The 20,804-nt window shown below is 37.5% G+C and overlaps 1 protein-coding gene and 1 pseudogene across 1 annotated transcript in view; both read left to right on the top strand.

The window, feature by feature from the left end:
• The window catches only part of ZNF638 (zinc finger protein 638), a gene marked incomplete in the record, with an annotated part of 146,080 nt that extends 135,291 nt beyond the window's left edge, over nt 1–10,789 (top strand). Inside the window, 7 exon segments of the mRNA XM_027772969.1 lie at nt 1–1,084; nt 1,638–1,703; nt 3,267–4,224; nt 5,001–5,105; nt 7,587–7,688; nt 8,822–8,940; nt 10,423–10,789. Coding sequence (XP_027628770.1) covers nt 1–1,084; nt 1,638–1,703; nt 3,267–4,224; nt 5,001–5,105; nt 7,587–7,688; nt 8,822–8,940; nt 10,423–10,488 — 2,500 coding nt within the window.
• A 1,584-nt stretch (nt 10,790–12,373) lies between these two features.
• Nucleotides 12,374–13,320, top strand: LOC106735153 (60S ribosomal protein L28 pseudogene; annotated as a pseudogene).
• The last annotated feature ends 7,484 nt before the right edge of the window (nt 13,321–20,804 follow it).

The raw sequence follows: 20,804 nt of genomic DNA, 5'->3' as shown, positions 1-20,804 counted from the left end.
TGAGGAAGAATCTGAAAAAGCACTGTGTGACTCAGATTTTGCTATCGAAACACTGGAAATTGAAACTCAAGGAGAGGAGATCAAAGTGGATATTCCTCTTGAAGCAGCCACTCCAGCCAGTATTGAATTATTCACTGAAAATGTAGAGGAGTCTGCTTTAATTCAGCCAGTATATACTGGTGACTTTGAGAAGGAAGAAGCAGAAATTATTAACCCTGAAATAGAATTATCAACATCTGACAGTGCACTTATAGAAGAAAGGGACATCAAAGGAATTTTAGAAGAATCTCCATCTGATGCAGAAGATTTCTTTTCTAGAATTACACAGTCCATGGTAGAAGCTGTAGCTGACATGGACAAGCATGAAACTGTTTCAGAAATAATGCCACCTGTTTGTGTTTTGACCTTGGTACCAGGAAATTCCACTGGGGATGAGAGGGCAGTGAACAAAAAGGCTATTTCTGAAAAAACTAACATGGAGGAAAAGGAGGAGAACGAATTTGATGTTAAGGAAACAAGCATGCATCTCGAAATAGAAACAGAGAAGGTGGAAAAGAATGAAGCTGGGATGGTTGCAGAAAAGGTGGAAAAGATTATGGCAATAGTGAAAGAAAAGCCTGCAGAAAACACTGTGATCGAGGAGGCATACCCAAATAAAGGACTGGATCAGGCCAATAAGCCTGATGAAACCAGTAAAACTAGTATGCTGGCTGTATCAAATGTATCTAGCAGTAAAGCAGGCATCAAGGCTGCTGTGGTCTCTTCTAAAGCAAAAGCTATAGCTTCGAAAACTGAAAATCAAAAAAGTTTTCTAAAATCTGTGCTTAGAGATCAAATAAATGCTGAAAAGAAACTTTCAGCCAAGGAATTTGGTCTGCTTAAACCTGCAAGTGCCAGATCAGGCGTGGCTGAAAGCAGCAGTAAATTCAAACCCACCCAGGGCGGTGTTACAAGAGGAGGCAGTGGAAGGATCTCAGCCCTGCAAGGCAAGGATTCTAAACTGGATTACAGGGATATAACAAAACAGTCTCAGGAAACAGAGGCTAGACCTTCCATCATGAAACGGGAGGACAGCAACAATAAGGTGAGAAGGGTAGGAAGATGACTCAGTGTGTCTTTGAAGTGATTAGCTCGCTGCTGTAGCTATGGAGTAGGAGATGTAATCTCATTTCATACCCTCATCTCCTCACATCAGTCCTGTGCTTCCCATTTCCCTTTCTTAAATGATTTCATTGATTTAAGCCAATGGACGTTAAGAATATTAAGCTCAAGTTCATAATTTATTAATAGGTTTGAAAAGCATTATTTGAATAAAATTTGGTCATTATGGGTTTTTTTTAAGTCTGCAATGAATCTCCTGATTATTAGCACTCTGCTTCTGTTTTCCTTTTTTATATTGAAGATTTATTTATCATGTCACTGATTGACCAACTTTGACATTCTGGGTGTAGAGAAGAAAATGTCAGTACAACTGAATTTAACTACAACTCTTAGAGATGATGTTTATACTATTAAGTGACTATTGTTCTGTTTGATATACTTGTTAAGTATTTGTTTATTTTTACTCTAAGTTTGTTTAATATTCATTAATAACCTGGTTGTAATGAAGATTCTGTTTTTCTTATTTAATATTTCAGACTGTGCCTGGGCAAAACACTAAGAATCCTAAAAGCACCACTTGTCGAAGTTTCAAATCTAAAAAGGTAAAAAAAATTATCCACTACACTAGCACTTCTTTTCTATTTTTTGATAGCAGAGTTCATCTATCTTATAAATCATGTCTGCCTTAGAGTGAGGGATCTAGAGTGAGGGATAGCAATGAGATATTTTATTTTTTACCTGATCACTAACCCTACCACCAATTCTTATTTTTTTTTTTTTTCCTGATCACTAACCCTCCCCCCAATTCTTTTTTTTTTTTTTTGGGAGAGGTTTTTGCTATAGAGTGTGTACGTTCGCCAGACAGACAGAGACAGACAGACAGAAAGTGAGAAATCACCACCCAGGGGAATGGCCATGCCACAGTCCCTTTTCCTCCATTCTCCTCTTGGGATCTTGTGCATGCACACACACACACAGGCCCAGCATGAGTTCAAACCACCAGGTCTGGGACTTGAACCACAGTCGACTACATGGGAGTCCAGCGACATAGCCATTATGCCAACTGCTGGTCCTCACCAGTTCAGTTTTTAAAAGCAGTTATATTAGGTATTAAATTCAGTAATAACTTTATATAGGTAATAATTTTCTTAAAATGTAAACTTTATACTTTTGTATTATAAATACTTTAGTATTATATATTTTAAAATAAATATTATATATATAAATTGGTCAATGAAAAATTTAGTTAGCTATTTACTGTATAGCTATACTTGAATTGCTTTTAGAAATCCAGAAGCCTAGAATACTTCTTATATATTAAATATATCATAGTAAATTTTTTTCATTGTCAGAGCGTGTGTACACTCCAGAGAGAGAGAAAGCATCCCTAAGTGGGTGATCATACTTATGCTTCAGGCCCTTATGATCATGCTTCAGTCCCTTAACCTCTTTTTCCGTCTTGTCAGGATTTGGGGTACACACATGCACTCACCATGTTTTTCAGGTTGCTGTAGCCAGGGGTCAAACACGTAGGATCTGACTCCCTTAACCACTATGCTACAAGACTGGCTTAAACATTTTTATTTATTTATTTTTTTTAATTTGCCACAGGGCGTGTACACTTACCAAAGACAGAAGGAAAATGAGAAAGCACCCATAGGGTATGGCCATGCCCAATCCCCTGTCCATTATTCCTTTTGGGATTTTGGGTGCTCACATATGTGCTAGGTGTGTTTTTCAAGCCACTGAACCTGAGAATCAAACCATCCAGTCAGCCTTATGGGATCTAGTGAACAGCCTTAACCATCATACCATTGTTTGGCCCATAAGTTTTTTATATTATAATTGTTTGACATGCTTTAAATGCATTTTTGTACATCATATTTCAAAACTCATCATTTAGAAAGTAATTGTAATTTTACTGAAATTAAGTAAAGGTGGAATTAGATTGATACTGTTAGAATTTTACCTTCAGCATTTACTCTGTGAATTATAGCTAATGCATTTGTATGTCTTTAAAAAATAGCTCTAATTATAACCTTTAGGAAATATCTTGGCACTGACATTTTCACAAATGATCTAATGCATATTTACCATGACTATTTGGAACCTAGCTCTAGTGTTGTTAGTATGTGTTCACAGCACTATGATTTTTAACTTTCCAGCAGGAACCATTATTTCCATTTAATTTGGATGAATTTGTTACCGTGGATGAAGTTATAGAAGAAGTGCATCCTTCTCAAGCTAAGCAGAATCCACTAAAGGGAAAAAGGAAAGAAGTTCTCAAAAGTGCTCCGCCATCTGATCTTAACTTAAAAAAGAAGAAGGGGAAAACTTCTATTCCTCGTGGTGTTGAGGGAGAATTATCTTTTGTAACATTGGATGAGATTGGGGAAGAGGAAGATGCAGCTGCACATCTAGCACAAGCTCTAGTCACTGTGGATGAAGTAATTGATGAAGAAGAATTAAATATGGAAGAAATGGTAAAAAATTCTCACTCACTTCTTACATTAGATGAATTAATTGACCAAGATGATTGTATTTCCCACAGTGAACCTAAAGATGTTACTGTTCTGTCAGTGGTTGAAGAACAAGACCTTCTCAAACAGGAACGCTTGGTGACTGTGGATGAAATTGGAGAGGTAGAAGAGCTACCTTTAAATGAATCAGCAGACATAACTTTTGCCACTTTAAATACTAAAGGGGATGAAGGAAATACTGTAAGGGATTCCATTGGGTTCATTTCTTCTCAGATGCCTGAAGACCCTTCTGCATTAGTTACTGTAGATGAAATACAGGATGACAGCAGTGATTTGCATTTATTGACTTTGGATGAAGTAACTGAAGAGGATGAAGATTCACTGGCAGATTTTAACAACCTTAAAGAAGAGCTTAATTTCGTTACTGTTGATGAAGTTGGAGAGGAGGAAGAAGGAGATAGTGATTTAAAAATAGAGTTAACCCAAAGCAAAAATGACCATCCCACAGATAAAAAAGGGGAAAGAAAGAAAAGAGCTTTGGACACAAAGAAGACAAAATTTGAAGCCTTATCCCAAGTGGGTCCAGTAAGTGAGAATGTTATGGATGATGATCTGAAAACCGTGATTGAAAGACACTTACCAGGTAGATACTTAGAAATGTTTTGTGTTTTATGAGGGAATTAACTAAAAATTCATTTAAAAATATATCTTGCAGCATTACCACTAATTTTATCCTATACTACTAGAGGTGAACAGTTTCAGCCAGTGACATGTTTTTCAAAGAAATGTATACAAGAGTATACAGAGCAGAGCAGAGCTTACTTGAATGATATACTTCAAGAAAGGATGACAAAATCAGAAAACAAACAAGGGTAGCTGAATTAGAATTGCAATAGAATATGGTGAATTTGTATTATGGGGAAAAAACAACTTTTGATAAACAGAAGAATATTTACACCAGACTACCTCCTAGTTTTTATCTAAACTTAAGGTTTATAACAATTCAAAATAGTTTACTATTTTACTAAAGTAAGATTTGGATAGTATGGAACAATATGGGGAAATAAAAATAATGTCTATTTTAAAAATCTTGAAATTTAACCAACTAAGAATAAAATGCTAGGGAAGTCCTCAAGCTTATAGAATAAATTAGAAAAATATGTCTAGGCACCTTGGGAAAAAAGAAAATAGAGAGGTGTAATTATTTGGAATTTGGAACACAATAAATAGAAACATGAAAAATTATTTAAACTGGGTTTTTTTTTTAAATATTTATTTCACATTAGGATTAGGTTTTCTGCTAACATTTGGGTATTGCTTACAAAAAAAGTAAGGTGTTGACATTGTTGTTTAAACAATTTAATGTTCAAAGTAGTTTAGATATTGTTATTAGAGCAATAAACTGCTTTCTTTTTAAAGCTAAAGCACCAACCAAGAGAGTTAGAATTGGGAAAGGATCACCAACAGAAAAGGCTGTTAAAACAGAACCAGTAAAAGATGAAGAGGCCTTCCAAATTAGTGAAGGTAAAGCAGGATTGTTGGAGTGGGGAAGAGAATTAACCAACACATGAAAGTAGTTAAAGTTTCAAAGATCTACCCTCTAAGAAGAAAAGTAGAAAAGCAGTGAAATAGAGCCAGGGGTGTTTCCCCTGCTCTAAAGACACACATACAATTACTAGATCTGGATAAGAGTTTCATCTTTGTAACTTAGATCATGGAACATCATTATTAGAACGTGACAAAATTATGAGACCAGCATATGGTGTAATGGTTGCATTGCTGGATTCCCATGTAGTCTTACCACGATTTGAGTCCTGGACCCAGCAGCTTAAAACATGACGGCACATGTACGTGCATGCCCAAAATCCCGAGAGGAGAAGGGATTGTGGTGTGGCCATCCCGTTGGGGCATTCCTAAGGGGTGATTTCTTGCTTTCTGACTCTCTGTATCTCCGATGAGTGCACATACCCTATAGTGAAAATATCTCTCATTTAAAAAAAAAAAAAAATACTGTGACAAATTAACTAGCTGTTATTTGTGGACCAGATCCCTTGTCTTATGGATACTTCCAAGCAGCCAGCCAGTGTGTTAATATGTCTTAATCGCATTAATCAAATTTAAGTTGAAACAAGTAACAGTGTCTGGCAAGGGAAAATGCTTTAGTCATTCAAGAAATATTTGTCATTGTATTCACTGTTTTGGACATTGTTCATAGCAAAATGCTAAAAAGGGTAGAAAAAAGCAGCACACCATTCTTGATCTGAAAAGATGCATTGATTTGTGAGAAGTAAAGCAGAAAATCTACTACCTATATGACTTAAGTAGCACTATGAATGAGGGTATCCCTTTTACCGTTCTCTTTGTAGCATCCTTCTTTGCCTTCTTGCTTTGTATTCTGTCTTCTCTAAGGAAAAACTATAAACCATGATTCAGTCCAAGTTGACTGAATATGATCTCTGCTGGACCCTCGGTGCTTTTCTATGATCTAGTAAAAAATCTTTCCTGTATTCTAATCAGGTGTAAGCTAGCCTTTTACCTTGTGCTTCACCTAGTCCATTTTTCCCTGGATGACCTTGCTATCATTTATATTTTACCAGAGCAAATGTAGGATCTCCCCTGTTTGCCAGCCTGTATTTTACCTAGGTTGGCTGCTTATATATAAAATTTGGTAAGTCTTTTTAATTAAAAAATAAAAATAAAACCATTTCATCTTTTTCCTTTCAGTATGAATGAAGTATCTAGAAAGAACCACCTGTTTTTACTTATTCATTTCCCATTGAACTGAATGTATTTGGGTTTCTTTCTCTACTACCTTCCTAAAATTGATGTTGATGAACCCTCCCACTGGATTTTGTCATACTTGATTTTTTAAAAAACTTTATTTTCCTCTTAATTCAGTCTTAATTTCCTGCATCATTTGATAGCATTGATCATGCCCTTGAAGTTCTTTCTCATGGTCAAGTGGGTATTCTTTCTTTTCTATTCTCCATGACCAGCCTTTAATACCAAGCTGATATTAATGCTTTAGTAATCTAAATAGTAGATCTAGCATGATTTCATGAGTTTGTTTGGTATTTTTCTGTATTTATTTATTGGTATGTAATATACTTTTCCTAGTGGACAGTGTTTGACAAAAGGACCTAGTTCAAGAAAAAAAATACTGCCACACAATTTTAAACTTCAGTGATTTGTTTTAATCTCTTTTCATTATTGTATAACTTTCATATATAATACATATTGTTAAGATTGATATATCTTTTATTTTTTGGAAAGGTTTTTGCTACAGGGTGCATGTGCTTGCCAGAGAGACAGAGAGAAACAGAGAGACAGAAAGCAAGAAATCAACCCCTAGGGGGATGGCCATGCTACAATCCCTTCTCCTCCATTTTCTTCTTGGGATCTTGGGCATGCATACACACACGCCCGGCATGAGTTCAAGCCACCAGATCCAGGACTTGAACCGTGGTCGACTACATGGGAGTTCAGCGACATAGCCATTACGCTAACTGCTGGTCCTAATGGATTTATATCTTTGAGGAAGTAAACTGTTTTAGGAAAAGCCAGAGACAGGGACACCAAGCTATTTAAACCACCTAATCAAGACAAAGGAGATCGACTTTTTGCCTTTTTTTTTTTTAATGGATTATAGGACTCGAGGAACAGTAAAATAGGAGGAATAAGAGAATAGTAAATAATGACTTCAGAGTTCCTAGCCATCCCTCCAGATTTGGTAAAGAGTAACCTGGGTGTATGGAGGGAGTATCAAAGTTACAGGTCTTGGTTCCAACCTCTCTCGCTATTTAATACAAATAGGTTTACCGTTTATTCCTTATCTCAGAATCTTGGAAATATTGTGTGAAAAGTAGTCTAGTGGTATTAACCAAAAAAGGTCTTAGCATTTTAAGGTAGTCTTTGAAGACAAGGGTTATCAAGTGTTAACTTCACAAAGTCTGTAAGTCTTTAAATTGCTTTTTTTTTTTTCCTTGAAAATTTTAATGACTGTAGTTGATGAAGAATCTGGATTAAAGGATTCAGAACCAGAGCGAAAACGCAAGAAAATTGATGACTCTTCTTTAGGCAAATCAGTGGTACCTGATGTCTCTGAAGGTAAAGTAAAGATGACATTTTCCCCCTTATATTTGTGGCATAGAAATTCAACACCATAGTAAGTATTCTCTCATTTAAATGAATAATTAAGTATCCTTGCTTAGATTGTTTTTTTAAGCGTGAAAATTAGCTATTAGGTCACTGGAAAACAGAAAAATATGTCATGACTTTTCTGACGCCTAGTGGTTTTACACATTGGCATTTCCAAAGTTGATTTACAACTGTTTTTACCTAGCAAAGATATTTTTATTGTACTTGTATTAAAGTCTGGATATATCTCCTTTTAACCTGGTGTTTTCTTTGCTGCTCTAGTAAGAATTGAATTATATTTGCCCAGGCAGAAACTTGAAATAAGCAGAACATGCTGTGAAGATTAGATAGCAAACTATTCATAGCCAGCTAAGATGAGCTGAATGCGACCTTATTTACATACTCTTCAAGCAGACAGTTGCCCATCATTCTGCCTCTTCTCACTTTTTGAACACAGGATTCCTAATGAGTTTATTTCAGTTTGTCAGATTCTTATCCAATTAATTGCTATTTTGAAAGATAACAGTTTTTGTATCTGAAAATTCTCCATGGGAATCTATTCCAACTTGCTGTGTACCAGTGCAGTGGCATTCAGGCATTCTGGCTGTGAGACGTTATGGAACTTACTTAAAAATAAAGACCTAGGGCAGCAGGTAGCATAGTGATTAAGGTGCTGAATTCCCACATGGCCGAATGCAGTTTGAGTTCTGGACGTGGCAGCTTGAAACTCACTCTGGGTGCCTATGGCGTGTGTGCCACATGTCCAAAATCCTGAAAGGAGAAGGGATTGCAGCAAGGCCATCCCTCCTTCTCCCCTTGGGGTTGATTTCTCATTTTATGTCTGTCTCCATCTCTCCAGTAAGCACATGCACCCTATAGCAAAAATCTCTCAAAAAATAAAGACCTATGTTTTACAATTAAAGTTACTGTTGTTCACCCCTAAATATATATCATATACTATGTATAGTATATACTAAGGTATAATTATATATACTGTGCTTAGTATGTTTGGCATATTTGGGTAAATTGATTAATACACTGTAAATAAATAAATCCTTGTTAATTTTTCTCCGTTCTCTTCCCTCTGTCTTCCTGTTCTCTAGAATTGGACTTTCTTGTACCAAAAGCTGGATTCTTCTGTCCTATATGTTCCCTCTTCTACTCAGATGAAAAGGCAATGACAAATCACTGCAAGAGTACACGTCATAAGCAAAATACAGAGGTAAATTTTTAAATTTAAATAATAAGATCTTCAGGTGCTGTTACTATCTTGTAACCAAACTATTTAAGTATCTACCCAAAATATATATACTTTTACCTTTGGGGAAACTTCAGAATGTCTATGCCAGTTTATTCCTTTTATTTTTTCCTTCCTTATACGCTGCTGTTAATTTCTTGTACTTACTCCTTTTCCTTGAATAGCATCATTTACCTAAGCAGATTCTGCAGATTACTAGTCTTGTAAGAAAAGCGTGAGAAATGGCACGTTCTCATGCTCTCTTACAGAGTCTTGTACTTATTAGTATATTTAAGTTTCTGAGTTGTATCTAGCTGGAAAGCATCCTGCTTAACTTTATGTAACCTATTTCCTAAACTGAAGTAGTCCCAAAGCCCTGGTTTTTTTTTAGTTGTATACACCTTTTCAAAGGGCTACTCTAAGGAATCATTAGCCACAGTTGACTCAATGTTTTTGATTCCTTCTGAATATTTGACAGTTGTTTTATACAATATATCCTTTCTCCGAATTTTTTGGCACAGATACTCCTCTTAACATTTATTGAGCTGTTATACACTGTAAGCTTGTTTCATTTCCTAATCAACTTTATGAAAGACAGAGAAATAGTCTTACGGAGGTTAATTGTCTATACCCAAGCTAGTTAGTAGCAGATGTAGGATTTGAACCAGCTCTGTTTTACTCTAGTTCCAACTTCTTATACCTTGTGTTATGCTACTTGTGCTCTTAATATATTGGGTCATCAGACAAGTCATGATGCATTTTTGCATAGAAAAATGCATCATGACTTAAGACCGATAGCTTGCCGTATTATTTTTCCATTTAAAATCTTCCAGCAGCTTCTATTACAAGTAGAATAGTATCCAAACTTACTGTGGGTCTGTAAAGCCCTGCATGCTCTGATTCTTTTCTGCTTCTCTGAGCTCAGTTTTTAATTGCTTACTATCTTCCACTTTCATACACGAAAGACCCCTCACTGCCTTTGCATCTTTGTATTGCTGTTCCTTTGCTCCTTTCCAGTCCCACTTGCATGGTCAGTTCTTCTTCATCTTTTGGTCTGGTCTCAAATATTAGCTCCTAGGAAAGGTCTTTGCTTAATAAAGGAGGTAGAACACTCCAGCTCAGTACAAAGTTACTTTGTTGTATTTCCTTTAGAGTACTTGATCACTTTCCCAAAATTATCCTGTTTAATTGTTCTTTGTTGTTTCTCTTCCCCCATTAGAATGTAAGCTCCATGGTATAAAAGTTCTTACCTGTCTGTTGGCCACGGATTCCCTAAGCACCAAGCACACTGCCTGCTCTATCATAAATTTCAGATGACAGATGAATGAAAGGGAGAAATTTAATGTAGGACACTGTGTAGAATAGGCTCTTTTAAATAATGAATACAGTGAAACACATTAAGTAGATGTGCACACACAGCAAAACAATATCTAATAATTATTTTATATTGTAAATTGCTTTTGACAGAAGTTCATGGCCAAGCAGAGAAAGGAAAAGGAGCAGAATGAAGCCGAAGAAAGAAGCTCTAGGTGATTGAAGGCAAAGGGAAAGAATTCATTAGAAATTCATTTAGGGTCCAGTTTATTTGTGTGTTTTTGTTATCATTTAATTTGTAATTTTCAGAAGCAAATATTCATGTTGTACAAATTCTGATTGCCCTTGATGTAGAGAGAGACTGATGGGGAAAGTATGATGGGTTTGGTTTTTATATCAAATCATCAGGCATGGAGAAATATCTTTTAGAAGTGTTAAAATAAATGTTCCTACTGTATATTTAAAATATCATCTTGTGTTTATGGCTGATTTATTAAAGACTTGCTTGCTTCTGATTGTAGACAAGGTTCTTCTCTACCACATTTATGATTGTGATTTGAGGATTGTTCATATATTACTAGAAGTCATAGCATGACAGGATTTTACTATGCTTGAGCCGTCCATCCCAGTACAGGTCAAAGGCTTTTTTTCCCTGTCTTTTTCTTTTTTTAAATTGCTGAAGAGTGCATGCTGTCGTCAGAGAGAGAGAAGCACATGCAAAAGCACTCAACAGTGAGATGAGGTTATTCCACCATCCTTTTCTCTCCATTAGTCAAGATTTGAGGCATGCATGTGTGCTTGGCATGTTTTTCAAGCCATCAGGGTTGGGATTTGAATCACAGTCAGCCATGTGCAATACAGCTCCCTGTATACAGGGCTTAACCACTGTGCTATGGGGCCAGCTCTCAAAGCATTCTTTAAACTCATTTTTCTGGATACAACTATAATATAACATGCTTGACCCAGTTAGTTTTGAATAAACAAACCACAAACCTTCCCTTGAGTTTTAAATGTGTTGGAAAGATAGATAGCTATTTCGTTTCTTTTTTTTTTCTAGTAACACCTGCCGTTTCTGCCAGAACCCATTTAAGTATATCTAGCAAGTCTACTTAGTATTAGTTTGAATCTGTAGAACAGCCTTTACTTCCTGTAGATGACCAGAATTGCTTGCTTGCTTTTTTTTTTTTTTTTTTTTTTTTTTTTTTTTTTTGTTTTTTTCATTGGGCTTATCGCCCCCCTCAGATAAATGTTTTTTTTTTTTTTTTTTTTTTTTTTTTTTTTTTTTTTGAGATTTTTGCATAGGGCTCATGCGCTCCCTGGATAGAAACAAAGAAATCACACCCTAAGGGGATGGCCACACCACAATCCCTTCTCCTCCATTCTCCTTTTGGGATTTTGGGCATACACGCACATGTCCCTGGCATGAATTTTAAACCACCAGGTCTAGGACTTGAATTGTGGTCCGACCACATGGGAGTCCAGTAATGTAACCATTACGCCATGTGCTAGTCCACAGAGGTGCTTTTTAACCCATTTGGACTATTATTGAATATGTTTGTGAGAAGTTGTAAAGGTAACAAAAAAAGAAAAAAAAATCAGTGGATTGTTAGTGTGTGCTGGCACAGTCATACTATAAATTTCTAAATTAGGCCATACTTCAGAAATAAGTCTGCTGACTTTGAATTGTTTTCGTATCTGATTCCTCAGCTCTTACAAGACGAGAGTGCACCAATTAAAAATATGAAGAGGGTGCACAGAGGGAAGCAAACATAAAACCTACTCTTTTAGTTTTTTATCCCTATCATAGCACAGGAGTTACTTCAGTCAGTAAGAAGTGAAGAATAAAAAGCACAGCTCTCTGTTACCACTTGCCAAATTTACTGCAGACTCCTTCAGATGTAACCTCAGCCTGAATAATATTACAAAATACTTCTTACCTCACACTAAGGAACAGGGTGAGACAGGGTTGGCTTGTGAGTGCCAAGAGTTCATTAAAACCATATAGGTGAGTAAGGTAGTAAGTGGGAGAAGTGCTATTAAAAAGTTGGAGAATTTCTGTCTCTGGCCACTGCAGTGAGAAGAGCCGCCAGATCCTGTGCACCTGTAGTGGATGGTCATTTGGAACTGCTTCAGCTTTTTGATTGAAAGGAACAAGCAAACCTACAGAATTGAGCCCAACAATCTGAAGGCTTTCTGCTATAACAGGCTGATCCACTGCAAGACTGTGGGCGTGGAACTGGTGGCAGATGGGTGGTGGTCATGAAGCAGCAGTACAGTCAACAGAAGCCAGCATCTACGTGCAGACCACCACCAATGAGAATTCCCAGGGCCACCCTCAGTAGCATCCGACACATGATCCTCAAGGACAAGTACTGCCCCAGACCTGTGTATGGCTGCCGTCTGAAGAGCCAGCGCCATCCTGTGCAGCCAGAAGCCAGTTATGGTGAAGAGTATGTGGACCTACCCCACCAAGAGCTCCTGAGCCCTGCTGGCCCCCCAAGCAATAAATATCAGCCTCTCTGCCAAGAAGAAAAAGTTGGAGAATAAGGTGTCAGCAAGCTAAAGTAGCATCTGAGTAAGACTTTACTTTTTAAAAAAGCATCCTTTTCTTCTGACTTGCTCTAAAATTTTTGCAGCCAGAGAAATTAAAGCTGCTTTCATCTTATTTTAATCAACCTTGGAATTTAATTTTAAAGACCTAAGTTTGAAGCTTTTCTTTCTTTAAAAGTTGTTGCCTAGAAAAAAGGTTCTTTTTTGAAATTGGAATTCCAAATTAGAATAAATGGAAGTGCAAAAGCAGTAAAATGGAAGTCAGCTTTGTGTTTCATCCTAGTGACTAATGTTGACAGTCAACAATATACATTGTAAGTATTTCTCTGGTGCTTTCTGTACTTAATAAGCTGTTCATTTTTATCACAGGAGCTCTAACTACAAAAGATTTTGTGATGTTGTCTAGAAATATGTTTGCTTATATTAAAAGTAAGACTTTTTTTTTTTAAATAGAGATTTTACACTTTACTTGCTGAAGCGACAGAGACACACAAAACGAGAAATCACCCTCCAGCGGAGATGGCCACACCATAGTCCCTTCTCCTCCATTCTCCTCTTGGGAGTTTGGGCACACACGTGTGCCTAGTGTTAGTTTTAAGCCTGGGTCTGGACTCAAACTGCAGTGGACTACATGGGAGTCCAGGAATGTACCATTATGCCATCTGCTAGTCCATAGGTTGTTCTTGATATTTTCAGAAAACCTTAAAATACCTCACTCTTTAGTCATATGACAACACATAATGGAAGTACAGAGCAGTTTCTGAATACCATTTGGTTCAGGTATTTAATTTGGATTGCAGTGTGTGTGTTGTGTGTGTGAATGAATGTGGCTTTTTTGTTGTTGTTTTTAGGAATTATTTATTTAATTTTATTTGTTATTCTTTATTTTTAAAATTTTGACCAGAGAGGAAAAAGAAAATGTGAAAGCAAGCCACCAGGTCTAGGACTCAAACCACAGTTGGCCATGTGGGAGTCCAGCACCTTAACCACCTTAACGACCTGCCAGTCGTACATGTGTTGTTTTTTAGAGAGGCTCTCGTTGTGTTATGATTCTCCTGCCTCACCCTCCCAAGTAACTGAGATTACAGGTGCACACTACCGCACGTAGCACCTTCAGATAGGTTCTCCCTGTGTTGTGCTCTCTAGCTGTGAGTACAAGATCCCCTTGTCTCAGCCTCTTGCCCAGCTGGGACTGCAGGAATGTGCCACCTTGCCCAGCTTTTTAGGGTGGTAAAGGAATCAACCCCAAATCAACTCTGACTGGCCTCAACTTCCCAAGCAGATGTGTCCAGCACATGTTACAATGACTGGGCCTGGATCACAGCTTATTTTAAGTTTTTTATCAGTTTATCATCTAGACAGCAAAGCAAAGAAAGATTGCATTAGTTTTCAAATTCCATCATTTTCAAAGATGAGTCTGTGGGAATGGGGGAAAAAGAGGAAGAAGACACATGGCCTCACTGGAATCATGAGCATGCCAGACATTTGTTTGCTGTTTTCCTAAAGGGCTTCTGGTGGGCAATCATGGACCTGAGCTACCATGTGAACCCCAGGGGAGGGAACACTGTGCCCATCACAGGCTGGCCCATCACTCAGCTGAACCTGCACTGGGGCTTCAGCATTGATTGCTAAGGAAGAACTAGACCAGCTTTTCTCGGTCTTTTCTGAAGCATAGTGTATGGGTTTAAGCCAAAGCCACCATGCTCATTTGCGTATATCCTTTCTGAATGTTCAGAACACACCAGTAACTCCCAGACCTTAAGTATTACATAGCCATAGGTGTTCTTGCTCATATATACACACACATATATTTTTAAAGAGCTGTATATTTTGTGCAGCTAGGCATAAAAAACTCCTTTCAAAAAAAAAGAGATTGCATTAACCAAGAGTGTTGGCACATGCCTGTAGTACCAGCTACTTGGGAGGCTGAGGCAGGAGCATTGCAAAATGGTAAGACCCCCACGTTTGCTGTTTTGTTTTGTTTTGTTTTTTGTTTTGTTTTGTTTTGTTGGAGAGGTTTTTGCTATAGGGTGCGTGCACTCGCCAGAGAGAGAGACAAAGTGAGAAATCACCCCCCAGGGGGTATGGCCATGCTACAATCCCTTCTCCTCCATTCTCTTCTCAGGATTTTGGGCACTCACACACACACGTCTAGCATGACTTTAAGTCACCAGCTCTGGGGCTCAAACCGCAGTCAACTACATGGGGTCCAGCGACATAACCATTACGCCATCTGCTGGTCCCAAGACCCTATCTTAAAAAAAAATTGTATTCAACATGACTATGACTTGTGTAAAAGTTTTAAATTTTTAGTATCCTTTCTAGCACCTATTGCTATGGGAACTTGCCTCTTCAAAACTGTTCTCTTTAATCCTTTTTCAAAGAAAATTCATGGGAAGTCATGTTTTTAAAACCTAAAATTTTTAATATTTGTTGAAAATACATATTAAAAAATCATAATAGGATCATTTGTCCTATTTATCATTTTATCATTGTCCTTTCATTTATCACCACCTAATTTCAATAATTATCAACTCAAAGCCAATCCTACACACCCACACACATGTGTATGTACATGTAACTGAGATAGATACCTGGGATCTTCCCAAAGTTCATGAACAATATGCATTATGAAAAAACTATACGTAGATTTCAGCAGTTTTTGTACTACTAAGATAAACGTACTTCCATTTTTTCATGAAATCCCCATATGTATCCTCATTCCCTATATTCTTATACTTATTTTAAAGAATTACTTTACTTTATTATTACTTTTAAATTTGACCATAGGCGGAGGGAGAAAGTAAAAAAGCAGGCCACCAGGTCCAGGACTTGAAACATGGTTGGCCATGTAGGAGTCCAGTGCCTTTAACCACCTTGCCACCTGCCAGTCTCCCCGTGTATTATTTTAAAGTAAATCCCATCATGTTATTTTATTCGTAAGTTCTCATATTTCTACTAGATAGTCTTTTTTTTTTTTTTTTTTTTGAGATGTTTTTGCTATAGGGCACGTGCGCTCTCTGGAAAGACAGAAGGCAAGAAATCAGCCCCCGGGGGGGAATGCCCACTCAGCAGTCCCTTCTCCGTTCTCCTCTCAGGATTTTGGGCACACATGCACATGTGCCCGGTGTGAATTTAAGCCACCCGGTCCGGAACTCAAACCGCGGTTGACTACATGGGAGTCAAGCGATGTAGTCCTTATGCCATCTGCTGGTCCTGACAGTCTTTTTAATATAACGAACATCATTGAAAATATTCAAGTTTTTTGCTAAGTTTATTTTTTCTGTGAGAGAGAGCAAAACTGAGAGGCAGGCCGTGATCCACCCCCTAGTTACAGCCAGCTCAGATTGTGGGCACTAGTACACAGGCACGGATTACACAGGGGGTGTTCCAGGATGTGAACCCAGGACCTTTTCATGGCGACCCAGCTACATTACCTCTGTGGCACTGCCTGACTCTAAAGTATTTTTTTGAAGAATTATTTAATTGTATTCATTTTATGTTTTCATTTGCTGTAGGGCACATACATTCACCAGAGAAAGAGAGGGAAGTTAAGAAAGCAAGATACCGGATCCAGGATTCAAACCACAGTTGGCCATGTAGGAATATTTAAATAACAATCCAGTTTTTTCAACTATCTCATGAACAACTTTTGTTTTACTGTGTCTGAATCCAGACCTAAATAAGGTTTATGCATTGTGACTGGATGATAGGTCTTTTAATTATATTTTTAAATATACAGATTGTTATCCCATAATTTACTTGGTAAAGAAACTTGATATTTGGATCTGCAAAGCAGTGCTGCTCATAATGTGGTCTTTGGAACCAGTGTTGATCCACTGTTTGGTACTAGTTTGCGATGACTTAGTACAGAAACCGAGTGTATAGAAGCATTTTGACGGTGATTTTATGTCTATTGAATCTAACAAAATGATTTTATGTTTTTTCATTAAAAATATTTTACAAAAGTATTAGTCAATTATTGATTGAAAATTAAGGAGAAAAAGAAACTGATCCAGCACATATTAATATTTTGAGAAGTGCTTCTTTTTTTTTTTTTTTTTTTTTTTGAGAGGTAGGGCACGTGCGCTCGCCAAACAGAGATAGAGAGACAGAAAGCGAGAGATCACCCCCTAGAGGGGTTGGCCACTCCGCAATCCCTTCTCCTCCATTCTCCTCTCGAGATCTTGGGCACGCACGCACACGCGCCCAGCGTGAGTTTTAAGCCATCAGGTCCGGGACTCAAACTGTGGTCGACTACGTGGGAGTCCAGTGACATAGCCATTACGCTAACTGCTGGTCCCCCGAGAAGTGCTTTTGACAGGTTTCCCATGGTCTGAATTTTGTTGGTTGTAACCCAGTAGCAACTTTAACATGTTCCTTGTTTTCTGCATAGTTTAATAATTGGTAGTTGATTAGAATTTGCTCTTTTGTGTGTGTGTTTGACAAGACTGTAATGTTTCTGCTCAAGAGGCACAAAAGAGTGCTTTCTTGGGGTTTTAGTAGTAGCCACTGCTTAATTCATTCATTAGGGGTTGCAAAATAGTGATAATTTTAATTCTGTATGCCATCTTCCTGTATAAGCTGGAAGAGAATCTCTCTGAAAAGAATTTCTTTATACATTATTTGATTACTTAGTGGTATAGTTTGTGTAAGAAAGACCTGATAAATATCTAATGTTTTTCTTTGATTTACCAGATTTTTTTTCAGAAGTTTGCATTGACATTGACTGATAAATTCTTCAAGTCTTGAACTCATGAATTTTTGACATATTTAATGTTTCAGCCTTTTTTTAAAAAAATTCTTTTATTAATTTATTTTTGGAGAAGTTTTTGCTATAGGGCGTGTGTGCGAGACAGAGAGACAGAAAGTGAGAAATCATCCCCCCTGGGGATGGTCACACCACAGTCCCTTCTCCTCCATTGTCTTCTCGGGATCTTGGGCATCCATGCACACGCGCCCGGCATGAGTTTTAAGCCACCGGGTCCAGGACGCGAACCGCAGTCAACTACGTGCAAGTCCAGCAACATAGCCATTATGCCAACTGCTGGTCCCTATTTATTTTATTTTATTTATTTGTTTGTTTATTTCAATTTTACCAGAGAGAGACAGAGCAAGAGAGACAGAAAGTGAGAAAGTAAGCCACCAGGTCCAAGCCTCAAACCGTGGTCAGCCATGTGGGAATCCGGCACCCTTAACCACCACACCATCTGCCAGCCCATGATGTTTCAGACTTTTGCAGTATCCACCTATTATTATTTAGATTGCCCATTTTTATTTGACTCATCATTCCCTTTTTTAGAAAGAAATATTTATTACATTTTATTTATCATTATTATTTTTTTTTTAATCTGACCAGAGAGACACAGAGAGAGAGGGAAAGTGAGAAAACAAGCCACCAGGTCCAGGACTTGAACCATGGTCAGCCATGTGGGAGACTAGAGCCTAAACCACCATGCCACCTGCTGGCCCCTCCTAATATGACACTGTTTTCATAGTTTTTTTTTTGCTCTCTGTATGTCAGGATGTTCCGGGCTCATCTTTTACACGTCAGCATTTCTCTGAGGGACAGTGAGTGATCAGTGTTCATTGTTTCTGGGTTGGTCATTGCTTTCCAGTGTATAGAACTTGGAAGTATTTGTTTGCATTTAAGATAAAATATATCATTATCCTACTGACTTTTTCCCATTCTAATTCAGGATTTCAGGGTTTTTATTTACCTCATATCTTAAATCTAGATCTTTGTCCTAAATTGGGGTGCCAATCTTCAAGAGCTTCAAGATGATCGAATTAAACTGTCATAGAATTGCTTAGCTTTATCTCATTTTACACATACCACAGTCAGAAGAACATGAGCAAGAGCAAATCCAACAATGTGATTGTTAAAATACATTTTGGAACTGGCAATTGGCCTAATGGTTATGTCACTGGACTCCCAAGTAGTCAACCATGGTTCAAGTTCCAGACCCAGTGGCTTAAAGCTCACACCAGGCACATGTGCATGCATGCCCAGAATCCCGAGGAGAATAGAGGACAAGGGATTGCGGTGTGGCCATCAACCCTGGGGGCCAATTTCTCACTTTCTGTCTCCCTGTCTCTCCAGTGAGCACATGCACCCTATAGCAAAAATCTCTCTCCAAAGAAAAGAGAAACCAAACATATGTTTATTTTTTTCCCCACAGTTTGGCTTTCGTTGTCTTTTTGGAATTTCCTATTAAGGATATACATTGAATAATTGGAATAATTCTTTTAGTAGGTAAGCTACTCTGGATTCACAGTGATGTTCATTTGTTTAGTTTCATTTTTTTATTTTTAAGGGTTGTAATTTTAAATTTTGCATTAAATGAAACATTATTCTCAAGGCCCTCTTGGGGGTGCCTGTCCATCTCTCTGTCATGGAAGAAATAAACTTTAAAATAAAATTGAATAAAAATTAAAACAATTTAATAATTATTTTATTTTATTTATTCATTCATTTATTTTTTAATTTGACCAGAGAGAGACAGACGTTGAGAGTGAGAGAGAGAGGAAGCGAGAAAGCAAGCCACCAGATTCAGGACTCGAACCCTGATCAGCCATGTGGGAGTGTCCAGCACCTTAACCACCACGCCACCTGCTGGTCCCAAGTGCTTAAATTATTAGAAACATCTTAAGTCAATAATCTAAGTTCTTTCCTCAAGAAACTAGCAGAAGAGCAAACAAAACCCAAAGCAAGCAGAAGAAAGGATAAAGAGCAGAAATCAATGAAATTGAAAACAGGAAAGCAGTTGAAAAAAAGTAATGAAACAAAAGGTGATCCTTCAAAGAAAATCAATAAAATTGATAAACAACTAGCAAGATTGACTAAGATCACAGAGGAAAGATAGAAACTACTAAATTAGGAATGGAACAAGGAATACCACAACTGATCCTGCAGTCATTTAAAAAATGATAAAGGAGTACTATAATAAGTTTGCACTCAGCTTCAACAACTTGGAAGACAGGGACAAGGTTCTCAAAAATCACAACGTTCTGAAATTCAGCCAGGATGAAATAAAGAACCTGAATAGTTCTTAATTCATTAAAGAAACTGAATTTATAATGAAATGTTCTTGAAAAATGTATTGTTGAGCCCTGATGTTTTTATTAAACATTTAAAGAATGATTAATTTTATACAGTCTTTTGCAGAAAATAGAAGAGGGAATACTTCTCAACTTATTTTGCTAGAAGTTTATTTCAAGGCTGGCTCAGTATTGGAAAATCAGTGTAATCCACCGTATCACCAGACTAAAGAAGCAAAAACTATATGATTATACCAATTGATCTGGTAGACATTTGACAAAATTCAACACCTGTTTAAACTCAGTACAGTAAAAAGAAAGGATGTAAAAGTCATAAATAGGATTTTTTTTAAAAAGAAGAAATGGAAAAATCTACAACTGCCATTATACTTAATGTTGAAAATCTGCTTTCATTCTAAGATTGGAAATAATTAAAGGATGTCCATTCTCAGCATACTATACAACAACTTAACTTCCAGGCCAGAAAAATGAAGACACACAACTCTGATGATGATGTGATTGTCTCTCCAGAGAACTCCAAGGCATTGACAGAATAGGTGAGTTCAGTAAGGTTGCAGGATACAATATCTATGGACAAAAATCAATTGTATTCTGTATACTAACAACAAGGAAGTGAAAAACCAAAATAAAATTTTAAAATGCAATACCATTTATAATTGCTCCAAAGAAAATTACTTAAGTATAAGTGTATCGGGAACCAGCAGTTAGCGTAATGGCTATGTCGCTGGACTCCCGCGTAGTCGACCGCGGTTCGCGTCTCGGACCCGGGGGCTTAAATCTCACGCCGAGCGCGTGTGCGTGCGTGCCCCAGATCCCGAGAGGAGAATGGAGGAGAAGGGATTGCGGCGTGCCCATCCCCCCTGGGGGGTGATTTCTCGCTTTCTGTCTCTATGTCTCTCTCTCTGTCTGTCTGGCGAAAAAAA

Source organism: Tupaia chinensis, unplaced genomic scaffold (assembly GCF_000334495.1).
Source record: "Tupaia chinensis unplaced genomic scaffold, TupChi_1.0 Scaffold000316_1, whole genome shotgun sequence".
Classification (NCBI taxonomy): domain Eukaryota; kingdom Metazoa; phylum Chordata; class Mammalia; order Scandentia; family Tupaiidae; genus Tupaia; species Tupaia belangeri.
This window is presented reverse-complemented; position numbering and strand designations above follow the sequence as displayed.